Genomic DNA, 16189 nt, shown 5'->3' with positions numbered 1-16189 from the left:
CTCCCAGTTTGTGTCAGAATCTTGGCACTACAGAGCTCATACTGCTGGCATCATGAGCTTTTTCCCCCAGTCAAAGAAATATGCTCTATATAAACAGGTAATTTAGAATTGTTACATAAATAATTAACAGCAGCAAGTAAAACTATAGGGAAAGTGGCACAAATAGTCATAAAGTGAATGTAGGCATTTATGGAACAGGCAGCATGAAAGAAGAATGTAAGTACTGGTCAGTAGGGGGACCTTTCCTTTAAGTAGTCTGGTATTAGGCTATTTGGGACTTTAAAGGCAAAGACCAGCACTTTGAATTGAGCCTTGAAATTAACTAACAGTCAGTGGAGTGAGTTTTTATTTATTTAAAACATTTTTGTATGACTGTTCTATTATACACTTAAGGAGTTCCTTAAGCACTGGCAAGATACGATTGCTATAGTTTGCCCTGTTAGCAATGACTGCATGACTTGTATTTGAAAACCTGCTTTTACTTTACTTTATTTGATTTATATCCCGCCCTTCCCGCCGAAGCAGGCTTAAAATAATTTGCCAGACTTACCCAAAATTTAAGTTTAACTGATACACATTTCTCCAGGCTGAGTCACAAACGTCACTTCTGGCTTGGCAATCTTGTCAATGAGGGCATAACTTTGATTTACTTTGATGTGGAAAAACAATTGTAGAAGTTATTTTGGTGGTTGGTAAATAAGGCTATTTTCAAGACCTTTCTCTGTCTCATTGGTTTTTCTTGCCTTCTGCGTTTTAGGAGTTGGAATTGATGGAGGTAATGATAAAGATTGGGAGGCAAATGCCTGCAAAATTACACTCATCAAAAAGAAGGGGAAAGTGAAGGCTTTGGATGAAGAAGTGAACAGTAAGTATAGAACTAAGCAGTTTTTCTTCTTGATGAGCTTTCTTCCTGATTAAATTTTGGAACATATTTGGGACACACTGAAGAAACATACCATACCCCTAACTATTTCATGTGATGGAAGAGTCTTAAAAGTTGTTTATACAATAAATCAGATTTGCTCCTTCTCATTGTAGTTCTGGAGAACAAAATTTGAAGGACCAGGATACTTCACTCTCTCCACAGTACAATCTTTTGTAACTGAGCCAATTCTTGGCCAGGTAGACCTTGACTTCTTACATTCTCAGTACTCACCTTCTAATGCACACTCTCACTCAGTATCTGTCTCCAGCCTTTAGTACCTTGAAGCCCTTTGGCATTATCCTGTGATGCTGTCCACGGATGCTGCCTCAGTGATGGGGCTGCAAAAAGGAGAAACCTAGCAGAATTTGACTCCAATATGAATGGCAGGATGAGCCATCTAGAAAGTCTTCATTCTAGAGGGCCACCGCTGCCAAGGGTAACATTCAAGCTGCATGAAGGCAGTGGAAACTGAAGAATCTGTGCTGGATATAAAGCTGAAGAAGCTGCTGAAGATGTGTTGCACCTTAATAGAGTTGAGATGGTACTGCAAGAAACTGGTAGTGCAGATAAAATCCACCCCATCCACAATTAAAGGACATGTCAGTGTGGAGGCTACAAAACTATGTTGATTCCTTTCTGCCTGTCCCAGATCAAAGAAAAAGGAAATGTTAGATGGAATTTTTATCCAATCTCTTTCTCAGGCAGTCATTGCTTGCTTAATACTGCTAACCTTTCAGTGGAGTTTTACTGTATATTTTGACCCTGTGTGTGTTGTTGGAAGCTTCCTTGAAAACATTTAGAGACACAGTGTATATAAAGGTTTAACATAAGCCTGCTTTGGGAGGTCAGGGTGCTTGAGGAAGTTGTGGCTTTGCAACTTTAGGCGTTCATCAATGAGACAAGTTGTCTAGGGTCAATCTAGCTCAGTTTAGTTATCTAGATTCAAGCTTTTTCAGTCCAGTTTCCACCCTCATTTATGTTCTGCATAAGTATCTAGAGGTGATAATGAGCTGGATGAGTATAAAGAAACAAAAGGTATCAAGGAACTAGTAGTATAAGTAGTTGTCTTGGCTTGGGTTGTGTTTCTCTGGAAAGCAGGCTTGTGGATTCAGAATGCTGTTAAATTTATGTCTGCAGATATAGACCCAGGACTTACCTATAACATGAATCACCTTTTCGCAGCTTTGTTTGGTTCTCCAGCTAATACCTTGAATTGTATGGTCTGTTATCCACGCTTTGATCACATCCAGGATAATTACCACTACACACCTTGTATCAGGCTGCCTTTGAAAATTGTTTGGAGACTTCATTTGGTTCCAAATGTAGCATCAAGGTTTCTGGATGGCATAAGCTTTAGCGAACTTTATTTTGCCAGCTCTGGAAGATCTATATGGACTGCCAGATTGTTTCTGTAAAGGGCTCATTCTTACCTTTAAAGCCTTTAAGTGGTCTGGAACCAGGAATTTAAAAGACCATTTATTGAGTGCCAGTTTGATGTAGTGGTTTAAGAGTACGGGGATGCCAATCCCTGGCATCTCCAACTAAAAAGGGTCCAGGCTTGAGACCCTGGAGAACTGCTGCCAGTCTGAGTAGACAATACTGACTTTGATGGGCCCGAGGGTCTGATTCAGTATAAGGCAGCTTCATATGTTCATATATGGACTCTAATCTGGGAGAACGAGATTTGATTCCCCACTCCTCCACATGCACCTGCTGACATGCTCTTGAGTCAGTTACAAGTTTTCTCAGAGCTGTTCTCTCCAGAGCAGTTCTAGGGAGAACTTTCTCAGCCCCATCTACCTCAGAAGGGTGTCTTGTTGTGGGGAGGGGAAGGGAAAAGAAATTGTAAGTTTCTTTGAGAATCCAAGTGAAGAGTGTGGTGTAAATCCAGTCTCTTCTTCTTCCTATATGAATGTAAAAGCTTCTGTCAGAAACATTGTTCCATGCATCCCCACTTTCAGTGGTGTGGCAAACTGGGCCTGTGTCTGCTAGCTGACTCTGGCTCTGCCTACCCCTTCCTGGTATGCTGACCTGAAGGGGCCATTCCACTCCACTGCTTCAGGGTATCGCTGCCACCACTGTCCCTGTCTGGGGCTCTGGTTAGTCAGGGCAGCCTCCTAACCTCCCTCATAGGTCACTAGGAACTTACCTTGGGGGCTTCCCAGATATCGTTGGGAGTCCCCTGGAAAGTTGGCAACTAGCCTTCTGCCACTTGTCTGCTTCCTAGGGATTCCCCAACCCACTCTATCATTCCCAAACAGCTAGGGGACCTTGGTGGTACAACGGGACTCCACTTTAACAATGAAAATATTTATTTAAAGTATATAACTTTTTATAGGCATATTGCACAAGTGAACAGAAGAATCAAATCAAAGTTGGCAAAAATGTTCCATCTCTCTCTGATTACACTCATATACTAACTAGATGGTTTGCAGGGCAGGCACTTTACTTAGTTACAGATTAAAATGGTTATTCATTCTTTTCAAGATGACTACTCCCTCTGATGCAAGAACAGAGCTCTGCCTGCTGCAAGCTGTAACTGATGACAGCCTTGAACTGCACTCTGACTGATCTACACTCTGACTGAACTTTCCTGGCTAAAATGCTGATATAAACTGCAGTTCCCACTCAGGAACTGGCCAACCCTCCTGCAGCATTCTGGGATCAACCCTTGATGGACTTACTGTTCTCTCTAGGAAACTGCCTCAAGACCAGTGGTTACACATAGGAGGGGAGGGGGGAATGAGGAGGAGACTAGGTCAAGACCTGCCTCAAGTATGACAGGTTCTCCCCATTCATCTCAGGGGTAAACAGAAACAAAATGGCATTTCCCCACAAATAGCACCGCATTTATTTATTTTCACCTATAGTCCACTTTTCCCACTGGACCCCAATGCAGATTATACAAGTATGAATCAGTTAGTGCATTACAAAATATAGCATTTAAATCCCCCAATCAAGATTCGTAATAAGACAAAAAATAATTAGGCTGAGGTTGTAGAAGCAGCAGGAGACAACACATGCAAATATATCTGTTTAAGGCAACAGGGCAATCAGTGTAGTATGCAAATATACCTGTTTATGGCAACAGGACAATCTGTGTAGGAAAGATAATCAAAGTGATCTCCTGAGGTGAACTATTAAACAACAGGCTTGCTCCTTCTACAAGAAAGCCCTCCTGAACAATTCTGTTTTGCACATTTTGTTAAACAATAGAAGCACAGGGGGGGCCTTCCTAATAGCCCAGGTAGACCATTTTACACTGTGGGAGCCACCACAAGGAATGTGCATGAATGAGCAGTTGCTAGTTTTGCCAGTTTGCAAGGTGGCACCTTCAAAAGAGGAGCTGTCTCAGTGAAACATAAGTAGGTGGTTTCAAGAGGCAGGGCTCTTACAATGGGGTGCCTCAACCCTTGAACTGTTTAAGGGGAAAAAAAATTCTAGACCTATCTTCCTGTCTTCCTGTGCTCTGTTGTTTTGCAATTTAACTGGTGCTGAGAATCATGCTGTTATTTTGTAATTTAAAGTTTAGAACTGATGTGTTCATGATTTTGTTTTAAATGAATAAGATCAGAAGCTATCTTGAGAACTTGTGTGCTTAAGAATGCAGGACATAAGTAAATAACACCTGTCACTTACAATGTATGTTTCGGTACAATTTGGCCACCTTCCTTAAATACAGGAAAGAAAAATGCATTTACCCTGCCTTGTCAGTGTAATGCTTATACTCTGGATCTTGGCCCATACACCTCATCTCACTGATAGTCATGGGCTTAAGCGTGCCATTAAAGGACACTAGATTACTCTTAAGAGTAAAGATGCTTTGTTTTCTCTTTATAGAACAACAAGATATAGACTTGGACATTGAATTTGATGTACATCTTGGAATTGCCCATACTCGATGGGCCACCCATGGGGAACCCAACCCAGTGAACAGCCATCCACAGCGCTCAGATAAAAACAATGGTGAGATATGGGTCTGGTCAGGCAGCATCTTTCTCTGGGTGTTTGGAATGAGATGGCTTTACTGACCTTGCAGAAGGTGCTGTGGAGTATTTTGTAGGGTGGTTTGTGCTATGGCTCCATGGTGCAGAGTGGTAAAACAGCAGTACTGCAGTATTGTGATCTGAACTCTCTGCTCACGACCTGTCCCAGCGAAAGCTGGTTCAGGTAGCCAGCCCAAGGTTGACTCAGCCTTCCATCTCTCCGAGGTTGGGTAAAATGAGTACCCAGCTTGCGGGGGGCGGGGGAAGTGTAAAAGACTGGGGAAGGCAAAGGCAAACCACCCCGTAAAAAGTCTGCCATGAAAATGTTGTGAAAGCAACGTCACCCCAGAGTCAGAACCGACTGGTGCTTGCACAGGGGACCTTTCCTTTTTCTTGTCCTATGGACTATTTTGTAGGGTGGTTCTAAACTTTGTGTGGAGAAGAGAGGGTTATATGTGACTTCAGGCAGCAAGAAACCAAAAGTCAGCAAAGCAGCTGAACTTTTCACCATTAAATGGTCTTTAAACAAAAGTCTAGTCTTGCATGTAGCAATTTCATAAATGGAAACTATTTTAAAATGTAGCTTTAAAAAAAAAAGCTGAATGATTACAGAATAAATCCCTTGGAGATTTTTTTAAAAAAGGTTACATTTGAGTGCTAGATGACTAGATTGTGAATCTGTAATTTGGGGTATGGTAATTCGCCATGTAGTGACCTGTTAGTACTTGCAATAAGGATACCACATCACTAAAGTCCCAAGAATGAGAAATAATCCCTTGTAAAAAATTAATGGACATTATAAATCTGTTAATGTCTGTACTCTTAAGAACACACAACTGTAACTGAACTGTAGTTTACCCTCAGACTTTGCTAATGCAGCCTGTTTAATATCCTCAATTATAATTTTTGGCTTAGTACAGAAAATCATTTTGAGTAATGGCCCACAAAGAGGATGGCTTATATTCTCTTTTACATTAGGAAATTGATCTGTAAATGGGATAAAAGTACATTACTGTTGCACTTGGATACAACAGATAACATAGAGTAGTTCAGAGTTAGCCAACCAAATGGGGACAGTCTGAGGCCAAGCTTTCATCACTTTATGAAATCACATTGTCCTTATTAGGTGTGCTTGTGATTTGTCAGGTTACCTTCAGGATTCTGGTTTCTGCTGTTGGGTCTGCCATTTGTAGGATGTTTTGCATTGGAACAAGTCAGTTGGTGGTTATTTTGCAAGAAGAAGACAGGGGCACTTTGATCTTGAAGGACATACTAAAATAGCAAAGCAATTGATGTGTTCTCTCCTTTCCCTTCCTTCAGAATTTATTGTTATTCACAATGGCATTATTACAAACTACAAAGACCTGAAAAAATTCTTGGTAAGTAAAACTTATATTGCTACGTTGTGGGTTGAAATTTTAAAAGTTGAATCTCCTTTTTTATTGACATTTGTTCCAAATCATGTCAAAATTCTTTTGGTGCTGGGAGGGAAAGTGTTTGTGTGGCCCAGCAGCTACAACAGACACCTTTTAAGTATCTAATTTATGGATTTCTGATAGAAATTATAGGGTGGGTAGATTGTAAGTTTCTTGAGCTGGGAACATAAAGTGCCATGCACGTTAATCATGCCAAATTATTAAAACAAATACTGCCATAACCTTAATTTATTTTAGCTTAATTTATTTCCATGCCTATAGTATCTCTCATGCTTAAAGCATCTGTTTGCATTAAATGTATAATAGATTAATGGACCACAAGAAGCTGTCTTGTAGCAAATCACAGCTTTGGTAGGTCCAGTTAAATTGCCTACTGTGGCTGGCAGCAGTTCTCCAAGTCTCAGACAAATTTTGTACTATATGGATCTTCTTCGTGGTCTCTGTGCAGTCCCACACATGCAGTCATTTTTTTAATATGTATTAAAACAGGAAGATATTTGTTAGAAGAGTAATTGAGGAAATATGCCGCTGATAGTATGACTGTTACAATAGTATCTTGTGGATTTCTCTCCATTTGAACCATGTTACTGTATTTCATATGATTACAGTTTGCAAAATTCCATACACCCCTACTCTGCTTTGGCTGATAATAATCCTCCTTATTTTTCTTTCAGGAAAGCAAAGGGTATGAATTTGAGTCTGAGACTGATACAGAAACGATTGCTAAGCTTGTCAAGTACATGTATGACAACCGTGAAAGTGATGATATCAGTTTTACCACTTTAGTAGAAAGAGTCATCCAGCAGCTGGTAAATTGAGATTTTTAGTAAAGCATTTTGGTCCCATAGAAAACAGCCTGATGCCACATTTTACTAAATGTACCTTGGGGCTTCAGGAAATGTCTGGCTTGATTGTCAGTGTAGGGTGGAATGATTTTGTTCACTGTTACTTCACTAAGTAGTGTGAGCTGTACTTTTGATTTTGCTCTTTCATCAAACAGGTTAATTAAGGAGTTTAGAGAACCCTGCATGAAGGAGAATGTTTTCTTACTAATGCATGATATGTGTATATGCATGAGTTTTTATGTACATAAGGGCAACTGTTAAGATAATGAGATAAATATGAACATATTTATTTACTTCATTTATATAATCCCCTTTTCTTGCTGAGACTCAAGGAAGATTACACAGTTTTAAACAATTGAATAAGAATGATAAAAAGGTAAAAAGCACTGGTTGTTTCTGACTCTGGGGTGACGTTACATCACGACGTTTTCATGGCAGACTTTTTACGAGATGGTTTGCCATTGCCTCCCTCAGTCATCTACACTTTACCCCCAAGCAAGCTGGGTAGTCATTTTACTGACCTTGGAAGAATGGAAGGCTGAGTCAACCTTGAGCCGGCTACCTGAACCCACTTATGCCAGAATCAAACTCAGGTCATGAGCAGAGCTTGGACTGCTGTACTGCAGCTTTACCACTCTGCGCCATGGGATTCTTCAATAAGAATGATAGAGAGCTGATAATAAGTAAGACTGAATTACAAAAATTAGAGATCAATACAGTAATATACTATGTATAAATAATGTGACAGAGCTGATCTGCAAAAAAGGGTGAACCATGCAGTAAACAGTGTAAATAATTTAAAAAGGAGGAAAGCAATGAAAACTAAATTTAACAGATGTTAGGCAATAGTATTTCCTATTATAAAAATGTCCTTCTGAACAGTTTTGTAGTACACATTTTATAGAATATTGAGTGCTTGGGAAATTTCCTGTGGAACATGCTGCTGCAAAGTATCAACTTAGTTTTGCAGAGGCTGCACTCATCTTCACTGGCCACCAACAGAGGTCTTCTGTAGCACATGGTTTCCTTAACCGATGGGAGCCTTGGACCAGAATTCTCCAGGCTCTCAGCTCTATCCTACACAGTATTGTTGTATCACACATAACCATCACGTGGTTATTGATATGTGATTTATAGAGATTCTGAATTCTCAGAAGAAAATTGTGTGCGTGTGCTTGAACAACGTGACCGAAATATAACTCAAGCATTTGTTTTCTCTCCACAAGGAAGGTGCATTTGCTCTTGTATTCAAAAGTGTTCACTATCCTGGTCAAGCAGTTGGTACCAGGTAAATACTACATCAGTACACTTTTCATGTCATCTGTCCATTTGAGGTATTTGCATCTGTCATATGGGTAGTCCCTCCCAGACTGTTTAGCCTAGAGTCAGGAAATTCTAGCTGTCCTATCCAGAACTCTGATTTTATCATTTGTTGTAGTGTTTCCTCTGCATTACAGACTCATTTTACAGTCCAGAAATTCTACAAACTAAAGGCATGTTTATGCTCCAAACCAATTTGTTTTATACCAAGTCAGTTGGCATGATTGATCCCGAAAAGTCCTTGGGAAGTCCTAACTACCCTTGTAAAATTAGTTTTCAGGAGATGAGAGAAAAACATGACTAAATCTATTGTATACCCTTACCACCTTATGCGTAGATATGATTTGCCAGTCAGACCCTATATAGAAGATGTAGGGCCCGTGATAAGTTAGGCCACCACTGTGAGTTGTGTTTTCAAGTGGTATGACAATTTTTTACTTTTGAATTCATTCCTAGCATAAGATCCAGTTGTGGATTTGTTTGCAGTGACAGCGTAATTTTGCTTGCTGCTTTCCATCATGTAATGTTCTCATCTTGCATGTTGCTTAGCAGTTACCTCTTGGTCCAACATAGTATACTGGGTTTATCCACCTTGGCCCCAAATGCTATTCTTGCTCCTTTTTCCTGTTGTACTTTGAGCTTACTACCTCCAAGGCACAGTTGTTTGACGCTGATTCGTATCAGAGTTTATTTATTTTTGGCTCTGCTTAGACTAAGCAGTTAGTAGTTGCTCATGGAGAAGCCACTAGTGGGAACATGCTCTCCCTCCCCAACCTTGCTATATCAAATTATGTTCACTGTCACTTATAGCTGGATGTTTTGTTTTCAGAAGGGGAAGTCCCTTGCTCATTGGTGTGCGAAGCGAGCACAAGCTTTCTACTGACCACATTCCAGTATTGTACAGAACAGGTAAATGCATGAAAGAGATGAGTTGGAGAGAGGTACCTGTATTTGGATTGTGGAGGACACATACTTTTGTTCTTAAGGTGTTGAAACACTTGTGGCAGCTAAATCTTTCCAAAGCTCATTTACAGTACAAACCTTTATTGGCTTTATAATAACTGAAGCACCATGATTTTCCCTCTAAGAATCCTGGGAGTGTTCTCCTTCTGCAGGGAACTTAGAGCAACATATATGGGGGTCATTTCCTCTTATCATTGCAGCAGTCTTTTGTGATATCTTAGGCTAAGAGTAAGTGACTGACAGTCTTATCCAGCAAGCTTTGTGGTTGAGTTGGGGGGGGTTTCTATTCTGATTCCCCCTGAATAATCTCCAGCATTCTGTTTGCAACACTGCCCTGCCACCCTATCACACTTTCTGACATCTGCAGTTGTAGTTATTACAGGATTCTGGGGGAAAGCATTTATGCTAAAGTACCCAACATTCTCTAAGGGTGGTGTGTAAGAGTTGTCCTATCCTCTGCTGTGTAATGGTGGTGCCTGGCATCATTGAGTGTAAAATACCTGCTATGACTTAAAACAGCAAAAAGTAATACTTGAACTGAGTTTAAATTGAAGTATGCTTTCTGTTTGTATTAACTGTGTTTTTTATGTTAACAATTCTTTTTGTTTCCAATGACTCTGAAATTGTTTTCCATGTTACAATTTCAGCCACACAATGTGTAGATTATTCTTTTGATGGAATATCCATAAAACGGGAGGAAGGTGCCTATGACATAATACTTCATTCTTCAAGTTGTCCTGATCTTAGAAAATTAATTTAAAATGTGCCCCGTCTCTTTAGTATGTAGCTTGCTGCTTTCCATTCAAAAGGATGACCATATTTCCCACTGCATGTTTTATCCCTGTTTTTGACATCTAGTAAGTGCATCTTGCTGTTGTTGAGTTTCTTTACTGTCCAACCAATACCTGGCTTATGATCACCAGCTTTTTCAGTTGGATTGGTTGGAATCTGCTTCAGTGAGAAGCGTCTGTTGTGAGCATTGCCTGCAAAGATCAGTTTAAAGAATAAGTTGTAAAAAGGGAAAAGAGAGAAAGCTGCATGGAATAAATTGAAAATCTCCACATAGGTGTATTCCACTTCTATGTCAGGGAGTCCTAACAGCAGAAGCAAATTCTGTTCTTTCACTCATTAAAACAGCAGTATTGGACTGGCCGATTGACAGCTTGAGTGATTATTTTATAGCCTGATCTTTGATTCCACTTAATATCTAGTTGGGTCATAAATAAGACTTTCTTCAGCCAGCATTGCTTTGTTCTTTCCTGAGAAGGGGGCATGCACACAAGCATGCACCCTTATCTGTATCCCAAATGGCTTTTGAAACTCTTCCTATACTAAATTTTTATTTTGAATTTTCAGTAGAGATACAGAAGTTTTACTAATATGAATACTGTAAATATTTCTTATTAAATGTACAAATATGTAAGAAGGGTAGTTTAATGCATTATAACATGAGAGTATTTCATGAGAAGTGTGTGTGTGAGTGTATTAGCTATATTGGACCTTTAAATAGTCACAATATATTATTGTGACTATTTAAAGGTCCAGTGTAGCCTCAACTGAACAACATAGCCTCCAAACTCTTCCAAATGGCTTTTGAAACTCAAAAGCGATGGAAGTTTGCAGACTTGTTAGGGCACTCATCTGATCTTAAAAATTCTGTGCCTTGATCTCCACATCTGTGTTACACATGCACCTGAATCAAAGCAGTACAGCTGAAAAAGGCTTACATGGTGCAGCAGGCATCATCATTCAAGAGGAAGTATTTCTATTCCTGCATGAGAGAGAAGCAGGGATGCTTCTTCTAAAATGAGTCTTACCACCCAGAGTTGTTGTATAAAGATAATGATTACTTAGTGACATCTTTTTAATCAGTTGAAAGGCTTTTCATTGGCAGTTTAAAACATTAATAGAGAAAATTTGCAGCTATCAGGGCTGGCGGTTTTCAATCTCCAATCTATAGTGATGGACCAAAAAAGCGTAATACACTTATAATGCCACCCTCCGGCCAGGTGCTTGATTTCTTAGGCACTTTTCAAGGATGCAGAAGCAAATATGGACACCTGTCCCTCTGTAGCATACACACACCAGCTACTAAGTAGTGTTTTTTGTGTTAACAACAAAATGTCAAAAGCAGATGAGATTTCTTTTAACAATTTTTTTTGCCATCAAGTCAAGCTATCTTCTGGTGACCCCTACTGGGACTTGAAGGTAAGGGACATTCAGAGGTGCCTTGCCATCACCCTCCTCTGCGTCACAACCCAGGTATTCCTTGGAAATCTCCCGCCCAAATACTAACCAGGGCTGGCCCTGCTTGGCTTCCGAGATGGTTGCCTGGGCTATCCAGGTCAGGGCCAGATTAGATTGTTTTGATGGAAAGCAGTAGCAACATAATAAAGAGCTGCAGTTTCTGATAATGATCTGCATGTGATAATCAAGTATTGGTGGGTAGGGGCTTTGCATTTAACAAAAGGGTCTCTGATCCTTCTTCTGGTTTCACAGCCTTCTGCTGATTGAATTGGAAATCTGGGCTGCTTCCACATGGATGTCTTGCTCTAGTTCTGTGTCTAAACAAGAGCAGAGTATTTTGTGGGGGAGCTTCCAAACAGTTACTCATCATCCACTTTCTGTGCTTCCTTCTGCTTTGCTGCAGTCTCTATCAAACCTGGTTTGATATGATATTTTGGGAAGGCTTTCCATGCCACGTGGATGGAGAGGTGTGCATTTTTGCAGGATCTGCCCACTTCAGCTCCATTTTCCCTTAACCTCAGTCCCCAATGGCTGTCATCTCCCCCCACCTACCACCAGAGGGCTTTTTCAGGCTTTAAAAAAATCCGTAATTGACAAATTGCTGTAGTAGCTTCACACTATAGGTCAGTTACTGGTTGCATCCAAATGGTTTTTGCTGCAGGCAGGCAGCTGGATGCCCTTGCTTTTTAAGGGGAACTGTCATGTTCATTCCAAGTACAACTCACTGGGCTTTTGGAGATTCTTGTTTAAACTGGAGCAAAGGAAAATCTTCTTGTGTTCTGTCTTAAATGGCAAGTGTGGAAGTTCTACTGACAGCCAGTCTATCTTCAAAATGACAGAACTCAGCTCTGTTTCTCCTTCAAGCCTTTATACAGACTTTCCCCCTCTATTCACAGCTGAACCACAGTGTTCCTTTAACTGTAGCTCAGCTGTGAAGAAAGGGAGAGTGCCAGCCTTGATAGCATTGAGCCCAACTGAAGAGGGTTCAGGGGAAGCAGTGAGCAATATAGTGCCTGAGGACAGTGCCCCATCCACATCCACCCTGCCTACTGCTGCAGGGGTGTGCTTTCATACCCCTGTGTGGAAGCAGTTACCTTGTTTGTTTTTTAAAGTCTGAAAAGCCCTCTGGAGACTAGGAAAGGAATGGCAGGCTATAAAGACATTGGGGCAAAAAAGCACAAAGAAAATGGTGTGACTGCATTTGCAGCAAGCAGCAAAGAGAACACCATTGAGAATTGTTCCCAAGTGGAAGCAGCCCTCCACGCAGGTATGAGGAGTTCTGACTTGCTGGGGTCCCAGACCTGGCTCAGTATTTTTGGCAGTATCAACATGAAAGCATTGTTTAATGCAAGCCTTTAGAATGTGTTTGGCCAGTTATCATTTTGAATTCTGATAGCTTTATTTTAAGCTTAATTGGAAAATGAGAGCAAATTAGGTTGGTAGAAATAATTTCAAGTGCTAGAGAAAGTGTATGGGCTTGACATGGTGACAAGTTGCATAATTTGTTCACCTTTTTGAAAAGAAGAGCAACTTATTCCGTAGTTCTGTAATATTGCTTACCCCTTTGTTCTTCATAGAATGCTAAACTATTTTCTTCATAGAAGAAATTAGAATGCTAAACTATTCTGAATGCCAAGCAAAATATTTTAGCTTTCTTGACTCCTACGTAATCTTTATCACTAAGAGATGCTTCCTGGTAGCACATTTTTTTAAGGAAAAAAAATACTGGCTAGGTTTGTAACAGACCATTTGGTCATTGATTTCTCTAAAAATGTTCACCAGTTCAGTTGAAAATAATTTCCTTCTGCTAAGATATGATTCATAGGCTGAATACTTAGAGAAGCCCACTTGTCTTCAGTGGAACTATCTTGATATAAGTGGTTTGAAAGATCATACCCTCAAAGGCAGCCACAGTCAACAACTGAAGCAAAAAATTGCCATGGCCAAATTGAAATCTTAGACTGGGAACCTGCCCCCCTGTCTTAATAAGAATTTTATGTGTTGTTCTTTTTAAAAAACCAACAAGCACTACTAATATTTAGTATTTACCTAGTACTTCAAAATGCATAGATATGTTATCACAATAATCCAAACAATGGCTTTATACAATAGGCCATTTTCTAAAATCTCCATACTGAGGCTGAAAGTGAGGGGCAATTGCCTAAGGCCACCTGGTGTGTTAGTGGATATAATATCTGAACTGACAACCTCCCATACCACATCTAATAAAGCTTTCTAATATTGAAGGAGAAAACAAAAAGGGAACTTTAAATGTTATGTGCTAAACTACTTCAGAATCGCACCGCTGAAGGCCTGGATTTGGATGCATGAATTAAACATGTACACTCAAAAATGCGTAGATTACCTCTCACTTGAAAAATGCCTTTCTTTTCAACTCTCTGTCAATTCTCGCTCTTTATTTTTACCCCAAGCACAATCTACTGAGAGGCCTTTTGTGCATTATGCATCAAAGACATCTTCCATTTTGTTGTCAATAGAATTTGCACAGATAATATTCCTAGTGGGTTGTGTCAGTGATGTCTTAAAATGTAAAGCTTCATGTTGGTACTGTGACTTGGTGACTTTGGGCAAATCATATCCAAGCGATGTGCTCTCTTTTGCTTTGGATTGGTGCACATAATTACAACAGCTAATGAAGTTTCCAACACTGCAGGTAAAGACAAGAAAGGAAGCTGCAGCCTCTCCCGTGTTGACAGCACCACCTGCCTTTTTCCAGTTGAAGAGAAAGCCGTGGAATATTACTTTGCATCCGATGCCAGGTCTGTGGCACCTACTTAGTTAACAAAAATGACCCTGTGGCTGCTTTCCACATTGGGTATTGGAGTGGAGGTTGAGCAAGGGGTTAATGCAGAAGTGGACCACTCCAGCAGTGAGGATCAGGGAGGAGAATATAGCATGAACCAAAGGTTCTTTATCAGTGTGCAGTTTATGCTATTGGAACATGACACATATCACCTGAGAGTTAGGTTTGATTGGCCCATGTGGGAAAATGAGATGGGAATGGGGTGGAAGAGCCCTAGCTTGTGGTACAGTGGTTTCTACCACTTCAGGTTGCGTATGGAGCACCACATTTTGTAATGATCCCATATGTTTAAAAAGCTCCCTGCAGGTGAAAATTAACATAGTAGGCCAAGAACAGGAGATCTCAACCTTTTCTCTGCTGTACTAATTTTTTGTTTGCATGGAGTTTTTTATGCCTTGGAATGTTCAAAGCTGAAACCAGCCCCGCCCCCCCACACACACACTGGTGGCAGTTTGTTTTACTATCTTAGAGCTCTACCATTACATTATCCTACATATGCAAACCAGTCTTTAATTAGTGGACTACTGGAGTGCAGTAGGGATTAGTGGTAATTTATATAGCAAACAATAGTGCTATAGTGCATCCATAGATAAACTTCATGTTTAGCCTATCTTATAGGAGTTATAAGGACGTCACTCTGAAGTTCTCAAAGACAACATGGGAAACCAGTGTGGCAAACACATTCTATCTCATGTAAAACAGCAGGAAAAATTTTATGCTGAGGAAGGTCTAGTTTACTAGCCTAGTTTATGAACATCTCTAGCATCTGGTATGTTTTCAGATGGAGGAATTATTATAAATCATAGAGCAGATATGTGATCATGTGTTTTTCATCGAAAATGACCTGGGGTCTTGATGAATTGTATGGGATCTGAAAACCCCATATTAGACTGTAGACTGCATCATCATCAGTGGTTACTACTGTCATCAGTGGTTGCTTTAGCTTCCTTATCACTCCCATCATTTGGCACCATTCTCAACTTTTTTATAGTGCAGTTATTGAACACACCAACAGAGTGATTTTTCTAGAAGATGATGATGTGGCAGCTGTTGTGGACGGCCGTCTCTCCATCCATCGAATCAAACGCACAGCTGGTGATCATCCTGGCCGTGCTGTTCAGACCTTGCAGATGGAACTTCAGCAGATCATGAAGGGTATGCTTTTGTGACCAGGACTTTCCAAACAGCCAATCCCTGTGAGATAGTCCCAGTCTCCTTTGTAGCCCTTCTGTTTTTTGGCCTGCTGTGTACTTGCTCTCTCAGCCATGGATTCTTTATTTCCTTTCAGCCAGGCTTGGCCATGTGTGAGAGGGACCAGGCAGAAGGGACTGTTTGCCCCTTCATATCTCTGGCAGGCTTCCTTTTGGCACTTAGTGGAGGGGGGGAGGCTGCCACCACACTTTAGGGAACCCTATGTTGTGGATTTCCTCCACTTAAATGGGAGACCACTTCCTGCCACTTGGGAGTTAAGTATGGAGAGTAGAACTGAGCATTGTTCCTCTTAGTAACCAAAACATATTTTAGTTTCCAGACTGGCCCTCAGTGGGCTGTAAAGTCGTAGTTTTAGAGATTGGAACTGGCTGCACTCTCCTTGTCCCTTCCCACTTGTTCAGGATCACTTTTTAACACAGATTTTTTTGAAA

The 16189-nt window shown here is 40.5% G+C and overlaps 1 protein-coding gene across 4 annotated transcripts in view; it reads left to right on the top strand.

Moving 5' to 3' along the window:
* Nucleotides 1-16189, top strand: part of GFPT1 (glutamine--fructose-6-phosphate transaminase 1) — a 56034-nt gene that overhangs the window by 8297 nt on the left and 31548 nt on the right. For 2 of the 4 annotated variants that reach the window (XM_060251072.1, XM_060251071.1), the window contains exons 3-11: nt 758-865; nt 4766-4891; nt 6232-6290; nt 7022-7156; nt 8419-8480; nt 9342-9421; nt 10123-10176; nt 14397-14502; nt 15538-15701. In XM_060251072.1, coding sequence (XP_060107055.1) covers nt 758-865; nt 4766-4891; nt 6232-6290; nt 7022-7156; nt 8419-8480; nt 9342-9421; nt 10123-10176; nt 14397-14502; nt 15538-15701 — 894 coding nt within the window. The remainder of the gene's footprint in view (nt 1-757; nt 866-4765; nt 4892-6231; nt 6291-7021; nt 7157-8418; nt 8481-9341; nt 9422-10122; nt 10177-14396; nt 14503-15537; nt 15702-16189) is intronic. The other 2 variants (XM_060251074.1, XM_060251073.1) reach the window with 1 other exon arrangement.

Source organism: Heteronotia binoei, chromosome 12, assembly GCF_032191835.1.
Source record: "Heteronotia binoei isolate CCM8104 ecotype False Entrance Well chromosome 12, APGP_CSIRO_Hbin_v1, whole genome shotgun sequence".
Classification (NCBI taxonomy): Eukaryota; Metazoa; Chordata; class Lepidosauria; order Squamata; family Gekkonidae; genus Heteronotia; species Heteronotia binoei.
Note: the sequence above shows the minus strand (reverse complement) of the source record. Positions and strands in the feature narration are given on the sequence as shown.